This window comes from Asterias rubens, chromosome 13, assembly GCF_902459465.1.
Source record: "Asterias rubens chromosome 13, eAstRub1.3, whole genome shotgun sequence".
Lineage (NCBI taxonomy): Eukaryota > Metazoa > Echinodermata > Asteroidea > Forcipulatida > Asteriidae > Asterias > Asterias rubens.
The window spans coordinates 385,947-413,179 of record NC_047074.1 but is presented as its reverse complement, the minus strand read 5'-3'; the positions used below and the strand labels follow the sequence as shown (position 1 = coordinate 413,179).

The following is a 27,233-nucleotide window of genomic DNA, read 5'->3' as shown; positions in this document are numbered from 1 at the left end:
ACAAAGGACCATTACGCCACAAAAGGATTGAGTCACTACTAACTAACATTCCTCGCCGAGGGCGCCCTGTACTTCCTTGTAAACTAGTTGGCATGGTGTAGAATGCATGTGTGTGAAATGAATGGGCTTTTCTTGTTTGCTTTTTGTTGTGTGATTAATGCACATTCCGTGCATAAGTAGGTACACAGTCACAAATCGTACGCTGTGCATGTGTGTTTCTTTTGCGGTAGTAGACTGATCATTTCACCCGAAAACCACAAGTAAATCATGGACACAAATCTTACAAGTAGTTCGAAGGTCGTGAAATCGTGAACGGAGTGAAAGATCCAGGCAGTGAAATTGAAGGTAAGTGGTTTTATTTTTGGAAGAATGCGATCGCAATCTTGCAGGTTGTTGTCGAAAACACCGGGGCCGTCTGGAACACAACTCCCGCCACAATACATCTGATGAGGCGAATAAATCCTATTGTCAGGGTTGTATTTTCACTATTATTAGTGTACGTTTTTCAATCATTGTTTTGTAAAGGTCCGAAACTGCAAGGTCGAAATCCAACACAATTTTCTCATGGATGTACCATTATGCGATCGTGACCAATAAATGTTGTTTTTAAAAGATTGTCAATTGACAAGTGTTGTGTTGTTTTGATTTTTGCCGAGTATGCACTTAACTGCAGTGCTGGGGTATATCATATTCATAGGTTATTCACAATACAAATCGATGTGTATTGAGTAACTGAATTCTATTGCTATTTAAGGACAGTACCGTATAATTTACTGTAAAGAAATCGAAGCATGATTTAAAGTTGTTTCAATAATCTAGCTCTCCATGGAGGTTTTCGATCACCACCACCACAACACAAGCATTTTGTATTGATTAATACTCAGCAATATTACCTATAAAGTTTTATAGACCCAGTAACTGGGGCACTGTACTATTTTTTATTATTTTTTATTTATCTTTCATACTATTATTACTAGCAAATTTCAAAATTTCAATAAATGAGTACAGCGCCTAAGTACTTTGAGAATGGAGAAGGAAAACAATAGAAGTTCCAATAACTGTAGATGCCGTAGATGGCCCAAGTTGAATACTGACTTAGTTAATGTTTTAAAATGTATAGAATCACAAAGATTTACAACAGTAAGTTAACAAGTTAGCTTAGTTCTTATGAATCCTGTGATCAAACTAGTCTTCTAGTTGAAGCATAAGCCACTCTTGATGTATAGAGAGAAATATTTCTTTGTTTTAAACTTTATATTTTAATTAAGGCTTATTTATAAGTGCCTACTCTTAAAAAAGGAGAAAATAGAGAGCTAAAAAACAAATTGTGAGACAAGGAAGCTTACAGCAAAGAAACCCCCAAATCTCATGTCAAACCAGAATCTTGCTTGTGATTTCAGATCCCTTTGTTTAAAGGTCTTCTTCCAAACACAACAACAAAACTGATCCTTTTATTAAGGATCACTGGTTCTCAAGTCAGAGGTATTTTTGACTTTGAAAACCTATTTTTTATATTCCTATCTTAAAATAAAGTACACAAAGTACTCTGAACCTTGGCTGCCCTTTTCATACAAAATAAATAAATGGGGAAATTCCCCCAAAAGTTTGGTTACTGTCCTTTCTCAATTGACTGTTAATCCCAGAAAATAAACAACCACTGTGGAGGGTTTTAAAGTACATTTTTCCAGAAGAAAATGCAGCAAATGTGAAAGAGAGTTGCAATTCCATAGAAATTGTGTTTAGTTTTAGTTCCAATGTCCAACCAAAGGACTGTGGTGGGTTGGACAATTTAAGACTGGCCAACAGTCCCCCATGCTGAAGAATCACAGCTAGAGAGTATTTTGGTTGCTTTGTGAGCTGAGGCTGACTGTCCTGTCCCCCATGGGGTCACATTGATCAAATACTTCCTCCAAATGGTTAAATTCACCCAATTACAGCATCCCCTCTTCACTGTGTCCCTGTACACAAACCTCATGAAGTTTCTTGTGGGTTTTTGTAGCTCACTTGGTGTGCCCCATTGAGTTCAGGATGGCCCCATACAAAGTATGTTTAGTTTTTAATGCTAGTCAGGTCAACTAACTGGTTCCATCAAATTTAATATATGAAATCAAATTTATTGAAATAATATTTTTGAAATGCTGGGAAAATCATTCTTATGGTGTGATATTGCATAGGGCCTTGAATTTTTAGACAGCTATAAAAGCATTGGCCTTTGTTTGAAGCACATCTTTGTTGATGATGTACCTTGGGGGGTTTAGGAGCACTATTTATTTATAGGTTTGCCAGGGCTCAGTTTTTTTAAGGCTGATACACACCAAAACAAAAACCACACAACATTTTTTTTTTTTTTTGGGGGGGGGGTTGAAGTTGAAATCAAATTTACATAAAGCATCAAGATAGTACCATTTGAAATGCACCAGTTTAGACAGAATATACTTTAAAAACCAAAGATAAACACCTAGTAAAACAGTCAGAGCAGCCCTGTTTCAGTTCTGCATATTTTGGCAAAACTTAAAAGTTTTGGTCCAGAATGTGGTACAGTTTTAACCAATCCTGAGGAGATTGGAGAACCTAACTCTATTTCCCTATGATGTGACAGTTTAATCTGTAGCTTATTTACAGACTTAAACCCTTCCCATCACAGCAGCCTAAATTCCCAAGCCAATTGATCGCAAGGATACGTGCAGATTTTCAGTCAGTCTTTTTGTTTGGGTTCAACCCTGTGAGCTGTCCCCTATGGGGGGGCAACATTGATGGAATGCTTCCTCTAAACGGGTAAAAATCACCCAATTAAAACATTCTACTGGAGAGTGCAGCATCCTCGCTTTATTGTTAGAGTGGCTAGGAATTAGTGCAGTCAACTGTTTCTCTTTATCTAATTTACAAAACCCCTCATTATTGCATCTTTTGTACACCGAAACTACAAATGGGGCCCAATCAGAGAGCTGCTTAAGCACAAAATATTGTATTGATTAGTAGAAATGGCTGGTCATAAATTTTACATTCGGCTCCCGTTAGCAGATGTTCCATTTCACAACAAAGATGTTACTAGGGTTTTGGTACCCAATTAAAAAAAAAATGCCAGCTATAAACATTACAAGAGTCAGAAACCAAAGGACTGAGCCAGTCTAGTCTTTGAGCTACACCTGTTATTATGGAATGTATTTAAGAGAAAAGATCAACCTGACACACAGCTAGAGGTTCATATAGGCCAAATCAAAATAAAAACATGTTTAGCGTCCCCGCCCACTTCCTTTTAAAAGGCCGTCTCCTTTAAAACAAAACAAACATTTATAAAAACGTTGTTGTTGTTTTTTTAATTGGAAAACAAAGGATTTATTTAAATGATCTCAGCAAAAAAAGTTTTGAAAAACAGCCCAGCTGTTTGTCTTAGACAGCCATTTTGAAAAAAAGAAAAAGAAAAAAAGGCCCTTTTCTTTCCTTTTTTCAAAAAGGGGGGATGCCTAACATGTTTGTTTTTTATTTGGCCTTACACATTGAGTATGCAGACGTCATACATCATGTACACAATGAAATGATTTATGACGAACCATACACTTTTGATCTTGTAGCAGCGCAGGGATGGGCCTTAATCATGTGGTGTGGCTTTGTTACTCTCTGTACTTGAATGTTTACGAATTCATCTTCAACTACGTGATGATTGAAAAAGTAGTGTTGGTGGTGCTTCAGTTTGTCTTGAACTACGCGATGATAGAAAAAGTAATGTTTGCAATAGTGCTTCAAATACCATGGTTACTATGTGATCGTACAGGCATGCAATACAAAACGGAAAAATCTGACGCATAGCTGGCCTCTGGACTTGGCATCTCTGCAATGCCTGGATTTACTTGGAGGGCATGGCCTCTGTTGCCCTGCTCTTGACCTTAGTGGCCCTAAAGATTTTCCAATTGGAAGTTCCCTTTGCAAAATGAAAACGGCCTGGCCCTCTGATCTCAAAGATGTAATTCCAGGTCTGAGAACCTGTGTTGATTTCAAACAGAACTTCCCTATGGATTCTAAATTGAAGTAGTGGTAGAACAAAAAATCAACAATTGAAGTTTATGGAGATGTCACACGTTCATTAGAACCGTAAAGCTTACCGAAAGTCACTGCAAACAATAAGATTAAAATTCACACAACACATGGCCTACATACCACACATTACTCAGGAAAGTACTGAGTATACATTGCTTAATAGGTGTATGGGTAAAACCAAATAATATTCTTTAGCACCGATCTAAACACAGTTGTTGAACAAAATTTGAGCAAATTTGTTAAATCTTGTAAACTAGCAGTACCCTACTTCTACCTATAAAGTGGCATGAAGCATTATTAAATATCTCTCTTGACCCGTCCGCCAGAGGGCATTATTTGGGATCAGACCTTTCTAAAGCAGGGTAGGTCAATCATGCTACTGACTCCTTGTCTTTAATACCCCAGGGATTGCTCAAATTCCTTGTGAGCCAAAAGCAAAAGATGAATTTCTGGTATGTGAGGTTGTTGTACACAGTGACTTACGCATGCAGTATTATGAATGTATGGTACCTACGCACACCTACGAATGTCTTTGAAAAAATAGAGTCTAATATAAATTTTGTTACTAAGCAGACGATTGTGTACTCTAATTTCACAGTACATTGTACTTGTGTTACAAGCACTTGTAAAATGGGCCCAATTTCTTAAAGCTGTTAAGCAGAAAATACTGCTTAACAAATTTATTTGCTAAGCAAAAGATGAGTGCGGCAGCATTTTACATTAATGTAAACTTGGTGGAATAATGGCTTGTAACCTGTTTTTGCTAAGCAAGATTTTCCTAAGCTTAGCAAGTTTGTTGTGCTTCCAGGCTTTATGAAATTGGGACCAGTGATACAAGCACTGGTAAACTGTTACAAGGTGCTACATAAATGGGTGATATAATTCCAAACATAGCTTTTCAAAAAAAATAATGAGCTCTTAAGGATGCCTTCGGGCGTGAAAAGCGCTATAAAAGAACTGTGTTATTACCATAGCCACCATTGTTGATTGTTTTTAAAATTGAGATATAGAATATAGAGTGTTTACTTTGAGTTTGACAAGTACATAAGAGGGTTGCACTTTTTGAGATTGTTTTGCAGACCTTTGAGACAAAAATGTAAATCTGTCTAGTGTGACATGCTGGGAATTATCAAACAATGGAGGTAGCTATTATTTCCTTGGTAAACAGCAGTTTTGTTTTACAAGCTATAAACATTGCAGATGCCATGAATTTAACAGGGGCTTGAAGGCAATTCAATTTGACTTCCCTTGACAAGTGTTTGCTTTTACTTCATTAAACAATTTAACAACAATTTTGTTTTAATACTGAAGAAGGCATCATGAACGAGGTGTGCAATCTTTTTGTCTCCTTATGTAGCCAGAGATAGAACAGCAGATGACATTTCATGTATTTGTCATTTTTTTTGACAAGCAACATTTTGAGAAATCTGTCAAAGCGAATGTTCTCATGTTTGTGGTTGTTACCCTCGGCTCGTGCGCCCGGCCTAAATTCCCTGAATCGTCATTCGCTGATGAGTCAGCATCTTGGAATGGAACTCATCTTTACTATGGACTCTGGGGCCGTGGGAAAAATGCAACGAGAGTTCAGACAACCTCCCTGGAATCCAGGAGCAGAGGAGATAAGAACGTGATAGAGGAGAGGTTGGGGGAAGAGGGATGCGGAGAGGAGTGGTTTGGGAGAGCAGGGGGTAGGGTGCAGGAGACAGGTGAACATGTACATGTAGATTGCTTCATCTTAGACGACTACATCTAAGATGCTAATGAAGAGTGATGTAAAGTCATGTTGGAGAAACTGATTACAGTGTACAATCATTTTTCTCATGAGATGAGCAGACCTGACTGGTAAAAATGCCTCTTCTAACATCTTAGAACATTTTCAAAGTGATGATGGAAGGATGAAGGAATGGAAGTTTTGCCAGTCATCTAGAGAAAAGATGATTATAAATGAGAAGAGCAGAAAGTAAATTAGAAGAGGAAAGCAGATGAAGACAAGGGGGCAGACGGATATTCATCAGTTGATGATAATAAAATGCAATAAAGAGCAAGAGATGGAAATAAGTTATAATGTTAGAGGAGTAGTTTATGAGAGTTCATTGAGTAGGGACGGAGGAGGGTTGGGCAGACAGATAGCCATCATCTTTGATACTCATCATTTTACATTCAAGGAGTAGGGATGAGGAGACAGTGAATAAATAAGATGGTTTCATTGATGATGGATACAGGGGAGTCTTCAATCGTCATCCAATAATAGGAGGAAGACGCAAACTTAGAGGGGATGTGATGAAACATTATGGATGAGAGAGAGACTGATTGCTGAGTGTGCAGGGGATACTAGGCGTAAGGAGAAATGTTGAAGGAGTCTTAATATCCTCAGATAAGAGTAAGATGCCCATGTGATGAAACATTGTACGGTGTGGGAGTATACATACAGTACAGTGTGCAAGGGATAAATGCTCGGGGAGTCTTAACTATCCTAAGAAAAGATGCAAAGATAGAGTGAGAAGTGATGAAAGAAGGATAAATTAAGACTTTCAATCCATGAGGCAGGAAGAGGGCATTGATGAGGAGGAACCTTCCCAAGATGTCATTGAGATTGAGATGCTAATTGTAATGAGAACTTCTGTAAGGAGAGAGGCTGTGTAAGCAGCTGCAGTAAGACTTGCTCAGGGATGACGTAAATGCTTTTAGATGAGCCGAGGATGAGAGATGATAGAAATGACAGTTAAGAAAACCAAGTTGGAATATTGTCGGATGATGGCTGGGATTGAAGATATTAGATACATCTTCTGATCTTTCATCTAGTTTACTTGTAAGGGTGTAAGTTAAGTAATAGAGGAAGGGAATATCCTTTTTTGTGTTAGCGGTCAACTTGATTCAGCGAGGTGTGTCTTAAGTTCAGGGTCCTTTTTTCGTGGCTCTGCTTACCGTAAGCAAAGAATCGGCGCTTACTTACAGAAGCAGGGATCGCTTACGTCAAGCTTATTTCGCTGGTTAGCAAGGAATTTTTGCTTGTGCGTGTGCGTACTCCACGTTACGAGGCATTCCTCTTTCACACACCTAGCCCAGAAATTTGGAGAATGGTGATCGTAACCGTAGATCTTGGCGGTAAGCAGAGCCATGAAATTGGGCCCTTGACAGGAGTGATGATACTGCACCACTCAGACAGGGCTAGCCGTTGGAATACTTTACACTGTCTGAACTCTACCCTACTCGATGTGGTTAAAGTCTGATGAGGAAATACAACTATTTGTTGACCATGGAGCATCCTGGAATGCGGGAGAAGATAACGGGGAGGCTCATGATAAGATAAAGTCCACAGTTATTGTGGCTAGGAATACAGGGCGAGGGCAATGGTCAGTGGCCAGGAACGGCTGGATTGGTCACTACTGGTCAGTACAGTAGTGACTCACTAGGGCATGTTTGTCAGTCTTGTCTGTCCGGCAACTTAACATACAATATCACATGCCAGGATTTGATAAGAGGGTATGAATATTTGCTGGAAAGTTTAAAACTTGGTGTCCAAATTGTCAAAGAAAAATGTATAAAGGACAAATAAAACAGGGTGTCAAAAGACACCCAGACACCCCTCTAGCTAACACTAAGTATGCCGTAGGCCTTTGTGCATTGTTTAGTCTTTCAGCCTTTGTGAAGTGTTTACCCCTTTAAAACAAACTCCAAGTTCTTGTGTTTCTTAAAGTTTTAGAGACCTTGTATCCAGACTCGGGAACATAATATGTTGACTGTACTGGAATAGAATAAGTCTAGTAGAAATGTGATGTTTTAATATTTTGGGGTTGGCATGCTCGAAGATGTGGGGACTTACACAATGGAACAAAGGTTCCACAACTTTTTTATTTGTTAAATCTGGGTCCCCACAACGTGATTAGTTAGGAAAGGGAATAATAGGAAGTCTCAACAACTCTGTGTGCTAAAGTGTGTGTATCACAGTTTAGTATAAAAGTGACTTTACAAATATTACAAACTATTTTGATGCACAATAAACTTACAAAACGCCCTTCAGTTGTTATTACTTGAGTCACTGTAACTTAAGTTATTCTGGAGTTATGTTGGATCTAGATGACATCCAATACCTCCTTGTGAGATGATTTAGGTTTCCTTGATCTACCTTTCCTTTTTAAATTATAATAAGTCAGGGAATTCTCTCACAACACTCATCGAACGATACCTGTCGTTCACAGAACAAAACCCGAAAAGGAAAGTTCACTTATGAAAAAATTCCTTTTCAATTTATCCCATGTAAAGTTGCCAATGAATCAAATTGGGTCTGTTGAATTCCGGTCAGTCGCATGTTGTGACAACGTGACCTTGCGATTGAACCCCACGGCTGGACCACATTCCTGCTCTGGGACCCTCCATTGTCACGGCTTCCTGTCGCAAGAAACATGACTAAGATTTATAAGGGTCAGTGCTTTGAAAATCATAATTCATGTACAAGAGTGGAGAAATTTGTTTGCGTTATGATGAGAATTACCATCTTGCAGTTTTTCTTGTCTTAAGGAAGTCTGTGGAATGTTTTAAAAGGATGGGAACTTTTTGTGAGAGACTTTCTGCACGTAGATGAATTCATTGAATTCTTCGAAAGGAGAATTAATCCAAAGTGTGAGAATCAACTCACCCCAAGGTTTTGATAAAAAAATTATAATAAAAGGTGATAATTCTTAATTGAATCTTAAATTGCAGAATTGAATTAGCCCTATTACTTCACTCATTTTAGAAGGGTTGGACAGTTTTTCCTGAAGTTATGGTCACCTCTTTAGAGAAATGAGTGTTTTATCTGGAACATTTCAAAGGGCACTGAGGCAATAACCAAATGTAGGCTATAGATGTGTGAAGTATTGTACCAGGCTGTATTTAAAGCCTTTGCTACGAAAATTGGGCTCAAATGAAAAAGAAAGACGGAGACTTTTATTTGTTTAAGTCATTGTTTATCATCATTGTGCTTCTGGGAACGCACCCCACCAGCAATAACTCTTTAAAACTTGGGCCATCAGAAACAGAAAAACAAAATGATGATACAGCTTTAAAACTTGAGTTGAAATTGTTGAAGTTTTCTACTACAATATGACCACCCATGACTGTACTTCAGGCAGAAACTGAAAGTAATATTCTCTGTCATTTATGTATCTATTTTTATCATTTATATAAAATACTGGAACATTACCACATCAAGGGTAAAAAACTCATCCATCCCTCCCAATTAAGCTTCTGAATTCCAATCACCCAGTAAACATTAACAAGTAAATATCAAAGTTAAAAATGCATGCACTTGCATTTATTTCAAACACGTACTATCAAAATATGCCAGGAGTAAAGAATGGCCTAGCCTGCAACACCACAGCCAAGAATTTACTTAGAATATTATCATAGGCATTCTTACATTCCATGCCTGTCCAGGTTGGCGGAGTCCAGGTTGGCGGAGTCCAGGTTGGTGGACTAGGGCTATGCGTACAGGCGGGTTTGTGGATCAGTGTTGTTGTGTAAAGTGTGCATAGATCACCTTCGGTTGATTCCATCTCAGGGTCTTATGCCCACTAGGTTCATCTACACCACTGGGAGTAAGTTGGACTCTATGGCATGCGAGGAACATGTTAGTAATGTGGGGCTAGCGTGGACTGTTTCTCACGGTATTACTGATGTGATAAGTAACTGAGGTATGTAGTACAGCTAGACGTTCTACCTCCACGGTACAGTGTACTTGGAGAGCCGTAAGTTGAACAAGCCACCACCAAGACGGTATAATTGTTGGAAATATTGTGGGTTCATCGTTGTGAGCTGACAGCAGGAAATATGGTGGCAAACTTGGAGCAGGACGCTGGTTTGCAAGATTAGAATGTTTGGCAATATCCTGGTAACTTTCAAAGAATTTGGTAATTGTTGAAAGTTTGAAATATTTTTGTGTGGTTGTGGGGACAGCCTAATTTGATTTGAATGTTTTTGAATCCTGCACAGTTCTATGTACTCTCTACATCTTTGCCTTCCTCCATGATCTACATATTAGTTGAAAGTTATTCAAATGTTTAGATTTGGTTATCCATGGATGTTTTGTGATGATAATTCTTCGTATGGTGCCAGTAAAACGATGTGTTTAAAACTAGACTAGTAGTAGTAGAAGGTTACCAGTTACTAATATAGTCTAAATACTACATCAAAGTTTATTGTTACCACCTGGTTTCATCCTTGATAAAAAAAGAGTGATTTTTATCAAGCCTTCCCTAAGGACCGAGACATTATCATTGTAAGTACCATTTCCTGTCTAACCATATTATTTCATTTCCTACAGATTTTAATCATTGCTGGTGTAAGTTCTGACTGGGATCTATTATTACAAACTGTCAGCTGGAAGTAAAGGCATCCTACCCAATCTTCCTGTCCTTATTCTGAGATGATCCTTAAACCAGAGGACGACAATACAGTACCGAGATACCTACTTCTAAATTTTGTTTCAATGGAGGGCAAGTGCAATAATGGCGGAGGCGAGAAGGAGCTACGACTGCTGGACTTACTGCAGGACAAACAAACGAGGGCGCCGTCTGCGCATCGAGCGTGGAATAGTGGGAGTGGTGTCGGAGGGTTCCCTCATCTCTCTCCTATGGTGCAACACAAACCGATGAAAAGTGAGGAACAATTATTCCTGCGGACGAGCGATGGACGTATTCTTCAACATAAGCCCACGAAGAGTCAGGACTTCCTTAGTGATAAAGAAATGGCGTTCTTCTCGCAAGGGGCGATGGGTGACAGCTCAAAATATGAGTTACTCCATATCCCACAAACTGCTAATAAACTCAGTGCATTAAACATCTCCTGTAACAATTCCTCTAAGAGTATGGAAAGTCTTCCACAGTCTGGTTCCTTGTCTCATGACCGAGGGGCCGAAACAAGACATAAGAGTTCCTCTCATGAGAACGTGCAAAGTTCACGTCTAGACTCTCAATCCGTATTTTCCTCTTCGTCCGCAAGTGCCCGATCCGGAGGAAGCATCATGGAAAGCCTTGTTCGTGAGTTTGGACTTAAAAATACGAGCCCATCCGTCGAAGTTAGTGATTTAAGTGACTCTGAATTATCGCCAAACTTTTCTTCTGAGAGACCGCCGCCTCCGAGGTACCCTGGTGGTTCGACCTCATCACCTTCCTCTTCGAGGCTCAGTGATCGTGATTCTCAGAGCAGCGATGGCGGAGACAGTTCAACTTTCTTCAGCGGATCTTACAATATGAAATCTAAGTCTTCTGAGTCATCAAGTATGTTTGAAACCACGACAACGACAACAACAACAAGGTAAGAATTATTCATCAACTATAAACAAGCTCAATTTAAAAGATTGAGAACATACTGTAACAATGTTTTGTACAGGTAAGATGTTTCATAAAGTGCTAAATAAAACTTTTAAAAACTGATGGCAAAAAAAGTTGTTTAAACTTTGAATTTAGTTAAAAGATAGCCAACACTCCTCCTAAAAGAGATTTGACACAAACTTGCAATTTTACTATTTATAGCTAAGTACTCATGTCCACACCTTGTGAAGTTTCAATCCGAGATTGATGGTTTAAAAGTTTGACTTTGTGCCATCATGTATTTGTAGCCAAATTGCACTATACTAAAGGGCCTAGCTCACTTATTTAAAAAAAAATATAGTAATCCACGTTTTTAATATTTGCAAGTGTTTACTTCCAAAACATGTATAAATCCAATACAGATGTTTTTAGTTTTGTCCATGGTTGATTTCACGGTAATCTGTGCACAAGTTGTTGATTTGAATAAAGTATGAGTCCCAAGACCCAAGACCCTTCAGACATGAGGCACTTATTGCAATCAACATAGCCACCTGATTGAATACCAATTAAGAAACTCAAATATCTGTTATGAATTGTCCACCCTGGCGGGAAAGTGGGTCAGAAATTGAGCGGGCAAGGCGTGGAATTTAGATCTGGAAAATTATCAGCGTATCCCCGGGGGTGATGCAAGGTTCCAATATTTGAGGGTTACTGACAGGAAGTATTGGGTAGTCATTATGAAGTATCTTTGAGTTCAGGTTTCTATTGGAGGGTGTCTTATCAGCACCAGACTTGATGACTGGAATGTGGGTTATTAGTGAACATTGCCAAAACAGACTGGTTTCAAGAAATATGGATACCCCCCCCCCCCCCCCACCTCTCACCTCTCTCCCAAAGTTACAACAATTCAGTTTAGTGGCCTTGTTTCTTATCACCAATAGTAAGCCAGCCTGCTCACTGATTACAAAGATTGTAGAGAAAGGACAAAGATCAACCAAATTAAAAAATAGAGAAAATATAATTAACCGAAAGGACCTATGGTTGAATGCAAAACATAGGCCATTAACTATTTTTTTAAATTAACATTTTTTTCACAAAATAAGATTTATTTGTATCACTGGTTTGTCAGGATTGGCTTCGACCTTCATTTGTAAAAATGAACAAAGAACTCATCATTTTGATGGCATTTCAGTTTATCATCTACCATAATCTCACAACTACCTGTGTTATCTCATACAATGTTGGTTGTGCAAGGGAAGAAGGAAATTGGTTCAGCCGTTGCTCTATTGTTCATGCATGGTTCCAGCCAGCTAGACACAGAGTGGACCATATATAATGAGACTAGATGTTTGCTAAAATGTAGGCTATTTTCTCTATTAAGGCCCAACTGTTACTACATGTACACTACATCCTACGCTCGTTATTGTAACAGGCTGGGCCTGGCCAAATTACCTCTGTCTTATAACAGGAATGATTTTGTAAGATGACAGCAAGACACAGAAACACAAAGCAGTATGAGGTTAAGGACATCAGAATGTACTCTTAAGAAGCAGATCTCTTCACTGAATCTTTGTTACGAGGGTTGACTTTAGTACACTTGTACTTTATACCCATCTGACCCTAATTTATCAAGGATGAAAAATACTGTTGTTTACTTGTAAAATTCCTTTTTCTGAGAAGTGTAGTATTGGTAAAAAGCTTTGCTGTGGCAAAAGTCCAATAAACTCTTTGAAAAAAACAAACTTTTTGGGGACAAAAGCTACATTCCTATACCTTAAAAGTTTGGGTATTTGTTTTTGTAGGTTTCTTGGCAACTTGCCTCATCCAGTTTTACCTGCACTTCCTTGAAAATTTAATTTGGCCGTCCTTGGAGAAATTGCTCAGACCATGGAGAACCTTGCCTTGCCTTCCCTGTACACACATATTTGTATGTAATCAAGAATGCTCAAATGGTAGCTTGAAATCCAAACTTAATCCTTCAAGGAATTACCCAAAAGCCTTGGCATTTGTCAAATCCACAAAAATCCTGTTAGATGGTTGAACGCCTGTTACATAGCTTGGAATCCATACTTTGGCAGCTGGTCTCAATGACCCCATACTTGACATTCCTGGTTATATTGTTCAAACCATAGAACAAGGTGACTGTGGAAAGGTTTGCAGGCTACAATTGTGTAGTTACCTGAACTTTAGGCTGGAACTTCGAACAAGTTGTAAAAATTAAGTTTGACCATGAGGTTGTTTGTCCCAACTTAAAAATCAAAAGAAACATCAAGTTATAGCTCCATGAAAACATACGCTAGTTTGAACTGGAGATAAAACAAGGACAGAGCAGACAAGATTGTGTTTCAACAAATCCAGAAGATTGTTCATAAAAACTTATTATGCCAACTTCAACGGAGCACTTGAAAGGAGCACATCATGTGACAAAACAAAACTACAGTGTAGTCCTAAATGTATCACATGTGCAACTTAGTTTATTAAGTTTCTACAGGTTGGGTAGAGTTGTGCAATGCTTGCTCTGTGGTAACAATTCCTTTGTTGAAAGCTACAGGAATGGAATGAATGTGTGGTTAAAACCCCAACGTAATACATACTGCACCTTTAATGTGCACACAACTTTAATAGCACGCAGATGTATTCTCAAGGTCATTCTTGTTGTAAACAGTATGACATCATCTATACGTTTTGAAGTTATTATCATTCTTTAAACATGACACTATAAAATCTATTTTCAAATTCACTTTGAAAACAGTTGTCATCTAATAAGGATGTTATTTTAAAATATTAGATTTTCATCTATTAGGAATATTTCTAGGAAATAAAATGATTTATCTTGATGGAATTTCATGTTCCAACTGACTGCACATCAAGTTCATTATGCACTGTTGGGCTTCAGTGTGTGCAATGTTTAATTTGAACTCAGTGGCCTTACTGGACAGTGTTACTGGCATTGTATTATAGCGCTACAGAATGTATACATTTTTGTGGTCTGGGTTTTGCTGGTGACGGGTTACAGTTTGTCATATGACCCAGTCCCCCACTGTCAAATTGCAATATTTGTGAGAGTACAATAGCAGCTTTGTGTTTAGGGATTAGTCATGGGGTAAAATGTAAAGGATTCTTACCTTAGAGCGTTGTTTGAGATACAAAAAGAGCTTCATACAACAGGGATTGTTGCTAATGAGTCAGAGTTTGTAAAATAATCAATTTATTTACAGTCTTACAGACTCTAGCCACAATTTGGGGGGGGGGGTCCACAGGACTGCTGGACTTGTAGTTTAAAAATATTTACTGGACTAAAATTGTTCAGAATAGAGTTTTATGCTAACCTTGCCCTAAGAAATTGTGTAATTTTATGGACAGAATTTGTGTGGCAAGCATAACACCATGTAATTGGTCTCTGGTGGGAATGGTAAGACATTTAGTGTGAATCTGAGGAATTTCTATGTCAGTACACAAGGAAACTAATTTTATCTAATAAAAAAAAATAAAAAAAATGCTGGTCCCTTTTTCTAGCCCTTGCACTTTGCTCTTTTTTTCCTTATGGTATAAGGGGCACTTCAATGAGGACAATGCATTGAAAGGGCAACACAGTAAAAGCACAGGGCAACACAGTAAAAGCACAGGGCAACACAGTAAAAGCACAGGGCACCACTGCAATTGCTGTGGGTTATTTTGAGGCATGGAATTTATTATAGGATGCAGGGAGAATGAGACAAATTCTCCTAACGCTTCTTCATTAAATGATGTAACAATTTCCCCTAGTTTGACCTTCGCAGCTGGCTGTTGCAATTATGTATGCCACTGTAGAGTTTAACTAAACAAATATGGTGTGATGATTATCAATTTCATTCAACACGTTGGAATTAACACAACCTGTTTTATACCATTCGTGCTCGATGAGGATTCCACTATTCTGTTTGAATGATTGCCTATGGATGGCAGATGAGGGTAATTTGGTAAAGCGTCGGTTAACGACGTGTAAGAATAATAGTAGAGTAAAACATATGGGAGTGTTTTATATGGAGCATCAATGTACATCGATGATCCACTGACAAATTTAACTCTGGTGATGTCATGTATTATGAACAGATCACGCAAGTCTCAAATGAAAAAATACTTTAGTCCCCACGTAATTTGCAACACAAATATAATGGAATCAAAATTGGCGCTTTCACTTTCAAAAACACGCAAGAATTGAATTACACTTTACCCAAAATAAAGTGTTTGTATTCAAATTAAGTTAAATTTACAAGTACATTGTATGAGAATTTTCAGACTTTTTATTGGAATTCAGACTGTTTTATGTCTGGCCGATAAGAGCTCTATAGTAAGAGTAAATTAGCTGGGGTTTTTTTCCAGATACATATTTTCTTCCAATGTACTAGCAATTAGCATGGGACTATAAGATTTGAAGCAATATGAATAGTCAGTGTTTTAGGTAGTGGCAAGCAATTAACTAGACTATGATTGGACAGAATTCTGACTGGTCCTTGAAATTCTAACTGTTACAAAAGGAATGCTGCTATAACTCCATTGGTGACCAAAAGATTGTGAAGTTCATCCATATCTCCTCAAATTTGATCCGAATTTCAAACCTTTCTCAGCAATGAATCCATTGTGTTTAATAACTGATAAAACATTTATGCTTTCTATTCCCTTCCTCTACAGTTCCAGCCCAAGTTCCTCCCCTAATGCCGACAGTAGCCAGCCCTCTAACATCCCATTTGAGGTGGATCATGAGGCAATTGCAACAAGAGCGACTCACATGGTTGAAATACTCTCAGAAGAGAACATGTCCTTGAGGCAAGAACTTGAGATGTACTCACAGAGAGTCAGCAAATTACAAAAGGTAATGAACATACTTTGTTTAAGAAAAACTACCGTATACCAATCCCTGAAAACCAACAACAGACCAAAGGCCAACCAGTTAATGTACTATGGTAATGAATACAAGATGCTCTGTTGTTTTAGTCCAGTGCTTTTGGGAAGTCTTTAAGTCACAAGTCAGCTAGGGTTATAAAAGCCCACCATGGAGGGTCCAAGCCATGCTCCAAGAGTGATGATTTTAGGGCCTTCAATGGGAGACTAACCCATGGGGGTATATGCAGCAATTTGTCCCATGGCTTGTTAGGGTTTTACACTACATCAAAAGTTCAGATGTGGGGGAAGGTCAGGTTACATGTATATGGCATTAACACTGATGGGATGGGAGTGTGATGTTAGATGGAGTGGTTTGGACATGCTGGATTGGGTGTTATTAGGAGGTGTTAGTTGAAGGTGTTAAAAGGGCATGAGAACGTGACATCTGATTGCAGTGGTTTATTACTTGAGCTTGTAATTTCAACTTAAAAGTTGGAGTTAAAACGTTACACAGATTGTGTTATGGATGTCCCATAAGTGAGATGCTTTGAGCATTAGACACAGTTGGGCTAGAGCTACGTGCTTAGAGCATGCTTAGAGCTATAGAGCTAGCCAAGGTTTTATCTCAGCTAGACTAACACCTGTCACTTATGATGCTTCAATTAAGGCCAGACGTTAATGTCTTAAGTCCACTCCCAAAGGGGACAGTTCTTCACTAATGGCGCAATCTTAATTGGTTTATTGCTTGTTTTTGTTTGTGGTACCAGTTTGAGCATAGAGCAGCAAGATATCCACAACATCTTACATCCACTACCAAAGGGGACAGATCTTGGCCCTTGCTATGGTCTTATACTTAACCACCTATGCTATGGTTAACTTGGGTTGGAATGATTTGGGTTCATACAGAAACTTGTTTTATCTTCAACTCCAACCACTTTGTCAAGTGCTCAATCTTACTCTGTTTATTGCTTGCTTTTGTTTGTGGTAACAGTTTGAGCAAGACATCCACAGAGTCCAGACATCTCATGAGATGCTCGTAGAATCCACAAAGAAGAGAGAACAACTTGAGGTACTAGTCCGCTCTAAACTAGAGGCTGAGATTAAGAGGTTACAAGAGCAATATAAAGAAGTACAAGGTGAGACAATGTCTTGAGTTTCTGGTCTAACCTAAAGGTTCTTTCAGGATACATCTTAAATTATTTGCACCAAGCTCCTCATTTTACATAGAATTTGTGACATGCAGAAATCACAGGAACAAAGTTCATTTGGATGGGGTTTCCCCTCATGACCTCATTGTTCAGAAAAACATTACATACATGCAATGTACCTTTTAACTTGTCAAGAAGACTTATACAGGCTTTTTTACCATCAACATATCTGAAATATTTATCCAATTTACTGACTTGCTTAGAAATATCTGATTTTGATTTTGCCATCTGGTGTAATAGTCTTGAGTCATATTGGAAGTGTGATGATCAAAATAAGGGGGGATTCGAACCAGAGCCCACTGGGAAAAATACAGTATAAGATGGGCCAGCCCGATCCATTGACGTCTTGTCTGTTCTTATCTTTCAGGTCAATTAGAGAGATCCAGAACCCAATTGTACCATCATGAGAGAAATACGGGTCACGTGAGTGAACTCAAGCAGGAGATTAGAGCCAAAGATTCCATGATTCAGAAACTCGCTACAGAAAGTAAGTACAAATCTACTCTAATTTTCTTTTAATTATGCTTACAGTATCTCAAAGTCTATCAAATGCACACAAAAATACCCCCCCTAAAAAAATAATAATAAATAAATAAATATCATAATACTAATAAATATAAATAACAAATAAAAAAATTAAAAAGATTACAATTGGTTTTTTTTTTCCCTCAATTAATTACACACACCTAAGAATTGTACATTTGCCAAAACTCTCTGAGAAAAGTTAATGACAGTTTCTTCCTTTTAAAATTTGATTTAACCAATACATGACCAGACAACCATATTCAATCTAAACCACTCTTAAACAAAATAGTAGCTAGTAAAGTATTTCTTCTACTTCATGAATAGTTTCTCAATTTTACTTTCAAACGAAAAATGCAGAGGATTTTAATAACAGTTGTATTCGAAGACCCATTCTGGATATTTATATTTTTGTTTGTGTCATGAAGTAATTTGTGATTTTCTTGGATTCTAGATCAAGATTTAATGATGAGCAACCAACGAATGGAAATGGAACTATCGGCTCAAAGAGCGACTCTGTCAGAACAAAGACAACATATTGATGTACTTGACACAGCACTGTCAAACGCCCAAGCTAATGTAGTCAAACTTCAGGAAGAGGTAAGTTTGAGTTTGAATCTAGGATCTCATAATTTTGTTTCTGTTTCCGAACATCGCTCTTGACCTTTGTAAATGTTTCCCAATTTGCCTTATTGAAAGATTTCCTTATTATTATTATTATTATATATATTTTTCAGTGTCGGAAACGTCAGGTTTATGTCGACAAGGTCTCGTCTCTTCAGAAGATGGTCTCTGCTCTCAAATCAACGTACCAGAAACGAGAACAGATCGAACAGAAGCTGAGAAATAAACTGGAGAAGGAGATCGAGAAACTCAAAGGAATGCAGGTAATGAAAATCAAGTTGCTTTCCTTCGCGAATCCACCCTCCAAATATTAGACCATCTCTTTTGAATGCTCTTCAACTGAACCTCAAACTAGTAGACACTCTCCCGAGCTTCAAAACTAACTTGAAAACTCACTGGTTTAGTATAGGCTTGAAGTACCATCATTTGCAGAGTTTGCTTGCTTTGCACCATGAGCATCTTTCAGATGACAGATATGGCGCTTAACACATTATTTTCTATTGAGAGAGTTTTATTTATGGTTTTGAGGCATGGTTTTCATGTTGAAAATAGTGGAAAGTGAAAACTTGTTGTAGTCAGTCCTTTATATTGACCCGTACTTCTTAACTCACAGAGCAATAACCCCAACCAAGATGAGGGCGTATCTGAGCTGGATGTAGAGTGTAGTAACCACACCCTTCTTGAACTCCTTAAAGAAAGAGAAGACGCCATCTTACGATTGGAGTCAGATGTTACCAAGGTAAGTAACTCTTGTCATCGTCGGGTGTTTGTCAAGATTGTTTTAGTAGTGGTGCATTTGAACTTTTTGTTCCTGGTTCAAATTTCCCTGAAGTTAACTTGTGTCTTCATTTTGTTTTTGGCAGTGGGAGCAGAGGTTTCTTGAGGAGTGTACGTTGAGACAGTGCTTTGTGGAGCCAACGTTGACAAGGTTAGTTTTGTCTCTACATTTCTCTTGCACTCTAACAAAGTTGAGTTTTGAGCTCCAACATTGATAAGGTTTGTTTGGTCTGTGCATTTCTTGTAGCTCCAAGATGAAAATGATGACAGCAATTGAGTGTGGGTTCAAATCCTGGTTGTGACACTTGTGTCCTTGAGCAACACACTTGGCTGTAATTGGCTCCTGAGTGTGTTATCTATGTGAATGTTTGTGGAGAACACTGTAGAAGTAGAAGCTGTGATAACTAACTGACTTGTATTCTGTATGTCATTAGTGAGGCTGGATTGTTCAACCAAGAAGCAGAGCAGGTACGAGCTGAGGCTCAGGCTGAGAGAGCGAGATACATGGATGATTTACAACATGTTCAGAGTCAGTTCACAGATATGGAATCCAGGTAAGAAGAAGTCAATTAAGTTATTGTTGAAGTAGTTTTATTGAAAAACCTGCTTGAAACCGTTCAATAAAATCAGCCAGCTTGCAACTCTCTCTTGCCATTTTGTCTTTAAGAAAGAAGGGTTACAAGAATCCATCGCAATTTCTCCACAAGTTAATGAAAGAGGGGAAAAGGCTAGCCCCTTTCTTGGACATGTCAATCAGTACTTATTATTATGACTGTAGATAGGGAACATGATGAAACTGGTGGCAATTACTGAACGTCTGCTTTGTTTTTCTTGTTATAGAATAAATGCGTTGACAATGGATCTATCTCATAAAGACACTATCATCCAAGTACTGAGGAGGCAGATCCTAGACCAGGATCCAACCATCTCTATGGAGCGATTGACGCGTCCCCATTCCTCGTCATCTCCGCTAAACTCCAGTCACAGCATCCAGCGTGGTTCAGCGGAGTCGCTCCACAATCTCCCACGATCTCCGGGAAGCTCCGGTTCACTTCACAACATCGGTTTGTCGTCCTCGTCGAATTTGGGAAATAAATCACCTCTTAGCTCGCTTCAGAACCTGATGAGGTCACCAGCAGGGTCATTCCAGAGTCTTGTACCGTTGGCTACAAGCCGAGGTCATGGTTCACAAGAGAGGTTGCTAGGGTTGAATGATTCGGTTACGTCACTGAGTACATCGGGATTGTCTATTGCTGGAACGGGTAAGATCTTTTGTTACAGTTTCAGTACAAAACGTTGAAATTATAATAAATTGCGAGTATTTCCCTTTAGACATGTTCAAAACATGTAACAATAAGATACAATCGTAAAAAGTCAGCACAATGGAGAACAACAACAATGGAACAAAATCAGCCAAGAGCTTGTTTAAAGAGCAAAGTGTTAAGCTTTTTAAGACAAACAGAGACTGTATCAATTGAATGTGAGCAGGTACCTCATTACAAAGTTTTGGTGCTTGACTTAATTTGGGTTGATTTAAAAGCAAATTGTGAAAATTCTGTCTATAAGATGTATTTTGGAACTGTGAAACACAACAATTTATTGTAGTAGACACATTTGTCAGACTAAGCAATGATTTCTTTTCTGGTTGATTATTTTCAGATGGTAGTGAATCAGACTTGGCTACATTAGCAAAGGAGAGAACTGTACTAGATGAAAAACTCAAGCAGCTGGACCAAGAAATAGCAGAACAGGTTAGAATTCCTTAAGATAACTAGTTATTATCTAAGACGGTTGGATGTGATAAGGGCCCATTTTCATTAAGCTGTTAAGCAGAAAACACTGCTTAGCAAATTTAAAAAAAGAGAGGGGTACCAGTTGCAATAAACTTTATGGGATTTTGGCTGGTAACCAGTTTTCACCAAATCCTGCTAAAACATTGATGCCACCACCCTTATCAATCTCAAAATCATAAAGACAAATAAGAGTAAAAAGCTTTCCGGAGACAAGAGAATTCCTCTCATTGGTATTGAAGCAAATAGAATATCACTGTCGAGCAGACAGGGCATTGCACTGCTATGAGTAAATTAATAACCTGGCAAGTATTATTGTCAAGCTTAAGAATGATTAGTCTTTCCTCCAGCCGCCAGGGGAATGTATAGACTTGGTAACATTCCATACATTCTCTTTGCAATGAATTAGCCTGGGTTACTTTTATAGCTCTGGAATTCCACCAGGCTGGAAGATAACCTGCCTTAGTTGTATTGTACGGGAATGTGATACTTCAATTAAAATGGGTTGATGGGATTCAAAGATTGCTCCGTTTAGTCAAAATATTGCATAATGATAAGGAAGGTAGCGTCTTATGCCTACAATCTACAGGTAGAGAATGTTATGCTAGAAAATAGTTGAGATATTTGTGGATAGTATTATTGGACAACTTCGCCCCATTCCGATCAATTTAGCATGCTGCTTTGTCTGTGACAGGGCCCCTGTCTGCAATACCAGTAACCTATACTGATTCTTGCTTTACCATAGAGGACCAGACTATCCTTATTCTTGTTTACATTGAGTATTAGAATTGGAGAAAACCAATTTGGCCATAAGATTGTCTGTTATGCAGGACTGACAAGATTTGAATAAAAAAAGCATCTGGTGGTTTTCCTGAATTGTGCACTAAATTGGATAATTTACACTCTTGGTGTTATAAAATTTTCATCCCACTTGGAATTTTGGGAGTCTATCTAATTAGTGTTGACTAAAGAGGGAAATCTGAAACAGATCAAGTCATTTTAAATGAAACCATAAATATGAGATATTGGTTATATAATTTCCGAGTTCCTTTTTGGTGATTCATGTATTAAAACTGGATGCTTTATAGAAATATTGGTTAGAGGTCTCAGTATAAACCAAGGAAGGAAGTGGTAGCACTTTTAAAGAATAACTAATTACATTAAAAAATGCATATGAGCTTTCATAGCAACAACTATCTCATCAAATGCAAAGATGCAATTTTTAACAAACAGGATAAAACGTGACTGTTTACGCAATCAGAACTCACTGGCATATTTCTGGAATAAGGAATCCAGGCGGATGTCCTATTCTGACGGCATAAGACAAAACATGAATTGGACATGAACATAAAACGGTCTCTAAAGTAGGCAATTATAAACACAGCATTATTCACTGTACTTAAACTTTAATGCTGTTATGCCAACTCCAAATTCCAACTTGAGTCACCATCTGGTATAAGTGAGACAACAGATCAGGGAAGAATTTAAATAATTTTAAAAGTTGTTATTGTAATTCTTGTGATAAAATGACTTCATGACTTGTATTACACTGGGTGTGTAGAGAGGCTGAAAACTTCCCGCGTTCAAGATTTCATTCAGATTTTTTTCAAGAATTTTGTTCAGGGTTTTTTCTTGGTTAGAAAGTTTAGATTCTTGTTTGTCCGATTCCGCTTTATAGAAATGATCTGCTTGACTGGTATGTTGAGTATGCTTGGCCAAGGCCCAAAATAACTGAGTTGCGTGGCTGTCCTTGATGTAAAGACCAGTACACGTTTCAAGGCAGGACAAAGAATCGTTGACTGTGGAGCGAAACATTCCTGTATATTCAGGTTCATACATGTACATGTACTTCATTGCATAAAAAGGCATGGGTCATGTGCTACTCAACCTAGTTTCGTTAAGTTACTTAGCAAACAAAATGGTGCTTAGCATACTTTAGGAATGGTGCTTAGCATACTCTATAAAGACTTATTTTCTGAAACATGGTTCCTACATCAGTGGTTTATGCATAACAGTACTCCAACCAGTTTCATTAAGTTACTTAGCAAAAAAAATTGTGCGGAGCATACTTTAGGAATGGTGCTTAGCATACTTTATAAAGACTTATTTTCTGATCTATTTGATAACCACTTTCTGATTGCTAGAAATCATTTCATGGTGCTCTATGCGAGATGTTTTTTACCAATAATGAGGTTTGAGTTTAGCGGGGGCTTGGTTTGGTTATTCTGTCTTGTGTGGTGGGGGTGAGTGCATGGGTTGCAAGGGGAGGGTTTAGGATTATGCAGGACAAACAGCTTGCCCATCAATGCGAATAGCTAACATTACAAATTAAACCCCAGCTACACATGTACATCTTTCTTAGAAGTTGACTTCGAAGAAAGTTTAAACCCAAGGACACCATTTTGTGTCCTTGTGGATTTTCAGATTTCAATAAATTTAAACCATATTTCCACCTCTGACCCCCTGGGCCGTGAAGAAGCAAGAATGTTACCAGAACTTGACCTTCTATCCTCTGTCCCAGTTTATGAAACATCCTTGGGGTAGAGGTTGTGAGGAGTGATGGGGAATTTACCACACATTCCAAGCATTGATGTTTAGTAGCCAATGAATGATTGGCAAGCCTTGAGTGGATATAGTACAGTTGTTGTAATTGGTTAGTTTGTTTATGCTCTTGTCTAATGTCTCTATTAGGAGAGGTCTCATTGGTCAGCAGGGTGTCTCGTAAAGCATTGATTTGTTTTAATATGTGTCAATTGTAAACATAAATCTATTGTTAAAGGCAATGAATATCTATTTGGTTTTGGGATCCTCTTGATTGCTTAGATTGCATGAATTTATACAATAAAATTAACCTGTGAACATTTCATTTAAATAAAAGGTTTTTTTGAGGAGTAAATATACCTATAGGTGCTACTTTGTTTTAAACATCTCTTGACAAATGCCTTAAACAATGTTATTACTATTTTAATAAATAAATCTGAATACATGCATGGAACATGTTCGACTATACGCTTACATTTTGACAAACAACAAAATAACACCTCAACCCCAAAACCTCAGATGCCCTAAAGCATTCCATTGAATTCCAACCCACAAAGAATTTCAGAAATCAAGTTCTTTCCAATATGGTCTCCCTCAGTGTTGTATATCTCAGCTATGCCATATTCCCTCCTTCCTCCGTCAGTTTCAAACAGGTCTTTATTAATTTATACTAAAATACCTTCCCTACATCCTTGCTGTTAAAGGCACTGGACACACTTGGTAATTACTCAAAAACTTACTTGGTAATGGTCAATGGAGAGCTGTTGATAGTATAATTGTGAGAAACTGCTCCCTCTGAAGTAACATAGTTTTTGAGAAAGAGGTAACACCTTTGGTAATTGTCAAAGACCAGTGTTCTCACTTGGTGTTTCCCAGCATATATGCATAAAAAATAACAAACCTGTGACAATTTGGACTCACTTGGTCATCGAAATTGCAAGAGAATAATGAAAGAAAAACGCCTTTGTTGCATTACTTTGTGTGTTTTCAGATGCATAATAAAAGGCTTCAGCTGAAGTTTTTTATTATTTGAGTGAGAAATTACCCTTTTTTCAAAAACTGAGTTACTTCAGAGGGAGTCGTTTCTCACAAATACTATCAACAGCTCTCAATTGCTCATTACCAAGTAAGTTTTTATGCTAACAATTTGAGTAATTACCAAGCATGTCCAGTGCCTTTAAACCCACCGTACATCTTAGCTGTTCTGCACTGAGTGGTATGGTGAAGTCATTCCAGAGTATAAATAACACATACATATGGATTAGATGTACATTCTTGTGCGATGAATCGTCGTCTATAACGGTCTCCTTGACTAGACAATGACCTTTTAACCTTATCAAGTATTTCTAATGTGGTCTGGGGACTCCATACAAACTCAGTTTTAGTTTTTAATCTTAGGCCAATTGTAACCACAGGTATTATTTCACTCTGCATGTTATTTTTCATCTTGTATTGTATGATTTCTTATTTGTTCTGAGCAGTTGTAACCACAAGTATTATTTCACAGAGTGGATTTTCTTTTATCTTGTTTGATTTCTTTTTTCACACTGGGCGATTGTAACCACAATTTTTGGCGCCAAAATTGAATAAATACAAATCTTTTTCTGGCATAGTGGCTCTTAACCACACTTTGGTTTTGAGACCACAGTCTTTTTTATTTTACTCCCAAGAAGGAAAAAACTAACAATCTGAATGCTAAATTGGGCTAATTTGGCTACATGGCTTACTATTTGGTACATTTGGTGATAACAATTTCATCATTGTTTGTTTCATTATGTATCAAACTTTGAATCAACACAGCGATTTAATTTACTGGTAGTTGATGATTTATTCAAAGGTGATAGGTTGCACATTGTTGATACAGCTACTGTTTAATAATTAGTGTAACAAAAATTCCACAATAAAACTTGACCACCAGGAATTTAGGAAATGACCTGGAATGTCCAAGGTCACTCTGTACAGAAGGGGCTAGGTTTGTCCTCTGTTTGTTTGTTTGTTTGTTTGTTAAGGTGATCTTGGCAAATTCGGCAAACTACCTTAAAGGGGATTTAAACACCAAGCTGGCAACAGCCAATATTGCTCATACAAACATTGGTTTAACGTCCATGATTATGAATTGTACAAATTAATTGTATTCGTGGTAAATGAATATTGATGTAATTATTAATTAGTATTTGTTTATTTGTTTAATTACAGGATCATATACTGGAATCATTATGGAAACCCTAAGGGATACAGAAGATGATCTTCAGATTACAACTCATCCACTACAGTACCCTCTTTCATCCACTATGGAAACCCTAAGGGATTACAGAAGATGATCTTCAGATTACAACTCATCCACTACAGTACCCTCTTTCATCCACTATGGAAACCCTAAGGGATTACAGAAGATGATCTTCAGATTACAACTCATCCACTACAGTACCCTCTTTCATCCACTATGGAAACCCTAAGGGATACAGAAGATGATCTTCAGATTACAACTCATCCACTACAGTACCCTCTTTCATCCACTATGGAAACCCTAAGGGATTACAGAAGATGATCTTCAGATTACAACTCATCCACTACAGTACCCTCTTTCATCCACTACAGTACCCAATCTCATCCACTACAGTACCCAATCTCATCCACTACAGTGTTTACGAACAGCGCCCTCTATGACACTATTAGGTTTGGAGTCCGAGTAGTTATTGTTTGTCACATGTCTTCCTCTTTGAGAATAAAATCATTTGAACCGTGCTGCAGGCAGTTATGGTTTGTGAATTCTCAGATCCGACTCAGATTAAAGTGACTTATTGTACCATATTTGTAGTCAATTACGATTTCTTATCATCTACAGTAACTACTAAGCTGTACAATGCTGCTTACCAAGACATTCTGTATTTAAGAATTTTAGGTCACAGGGTAACAATACTGCACTCATAGTCTGCCATTTCGGTGGAATTTCATTTAACTGCAAATAATTATCGCTGAAAATGTGCACCAAAAAAAATACAACACCAAAATGGCGCAACCAAGACTTATCATTGGTGATGACATCGAGTAAAAAAAAACTATGTCTGTTGAGTATTATAACAACGTCCCACACTCGGGGTTCACCATCGGTTATAAAATGCCTTGAGGAAATATTTACACAACCCAACTAACATTAAATTTTTAAGGAAAACATTTTACAGCATTTCCAATTATAAAGGAAGTTTGATTGATGTTGTCACCTAGGGTTAGCTATTTTCGTTTGAGTCCCCCCAAAGCCTACTGTATTAAATTATCAAAACAAACAATGGACAGACGGTTCACAGTACCTTAGAAACCACAGCAGTTGGTACTGCATGCACCTCGGACAAATTGCTACAACTAAGGGGAAAATGTCTGTATCCTGCCACCACTTGTTCATTCTTAATATGAAATAGATTGGTGTCAAATTTGTTCAAATGAAATATTCTTTCTGGTAAAAATTGAATGAAAAAGTGGTGGCAGGATACAGAAATCTTTCCCAAGTAAATTAAGTGTTGGGGATGGACATAGTAAAATATTGGCACACTCGATCAGTTAGACATGGATATACAGGGATACATTAA

General features: G+C 37.9%; 1 protein-coding gene across 7 annotated transcripts; it reads left to right on the top strand.

Annotated features, from left to right (window-relative positions):
* The first annotated feature begins 125 nt into the window (after positions 1 to 125).
* LOC117298968 (angiomotin-like) lies at positions 126 to 27,233 on the top strand. 7 transcript variants are annotated; one of them, XM_033782365.1, is made up of 14 exons: positions 126 to 345; positions 10,337 to 11,328; positions 15,996 to 16,176; positions 17,179 to 17,323; positions 17,763 to 17,882; positions 18,372 to 18,517; positions 18,655 to 18,804; positions 19,155 to 19,280; positions 19,405 to 19,469; positions 19,753 to 19,872; positions 20,159 to 20,580; positions 20,978 to 21,069; positions 25,846 to 25,873; positions 25,949 to 27,233. In XM_033782365.1, the coding sequence occupies exons 2-14, from the start codon at positions 10,439 to 10,441 to the stop codon at positions 25,951 to 25,953; spliced, it is 2,490 nt and encodes an 829-aa protein (XP_033638256.1). In that variant the 5' UTR covers positions 126 to 345; positions 10,337 to 10,438; the 3' UTR covers positions 25,954 to 27,233. The 7 variants fall into 7 exon arrangements, with proteins under 7 accessions (XP_033638256.1, XP_033638257.1, XP_033638258.1 ...); XM_033782366.1 differs by having other exon boundaries at positions 25,846 to 25,879; positions 25,955 to 27,233; XM_033782367.1 differs by having other exon boundaries at positions 25,846 to 25,890; positions 25,967 to 27,233.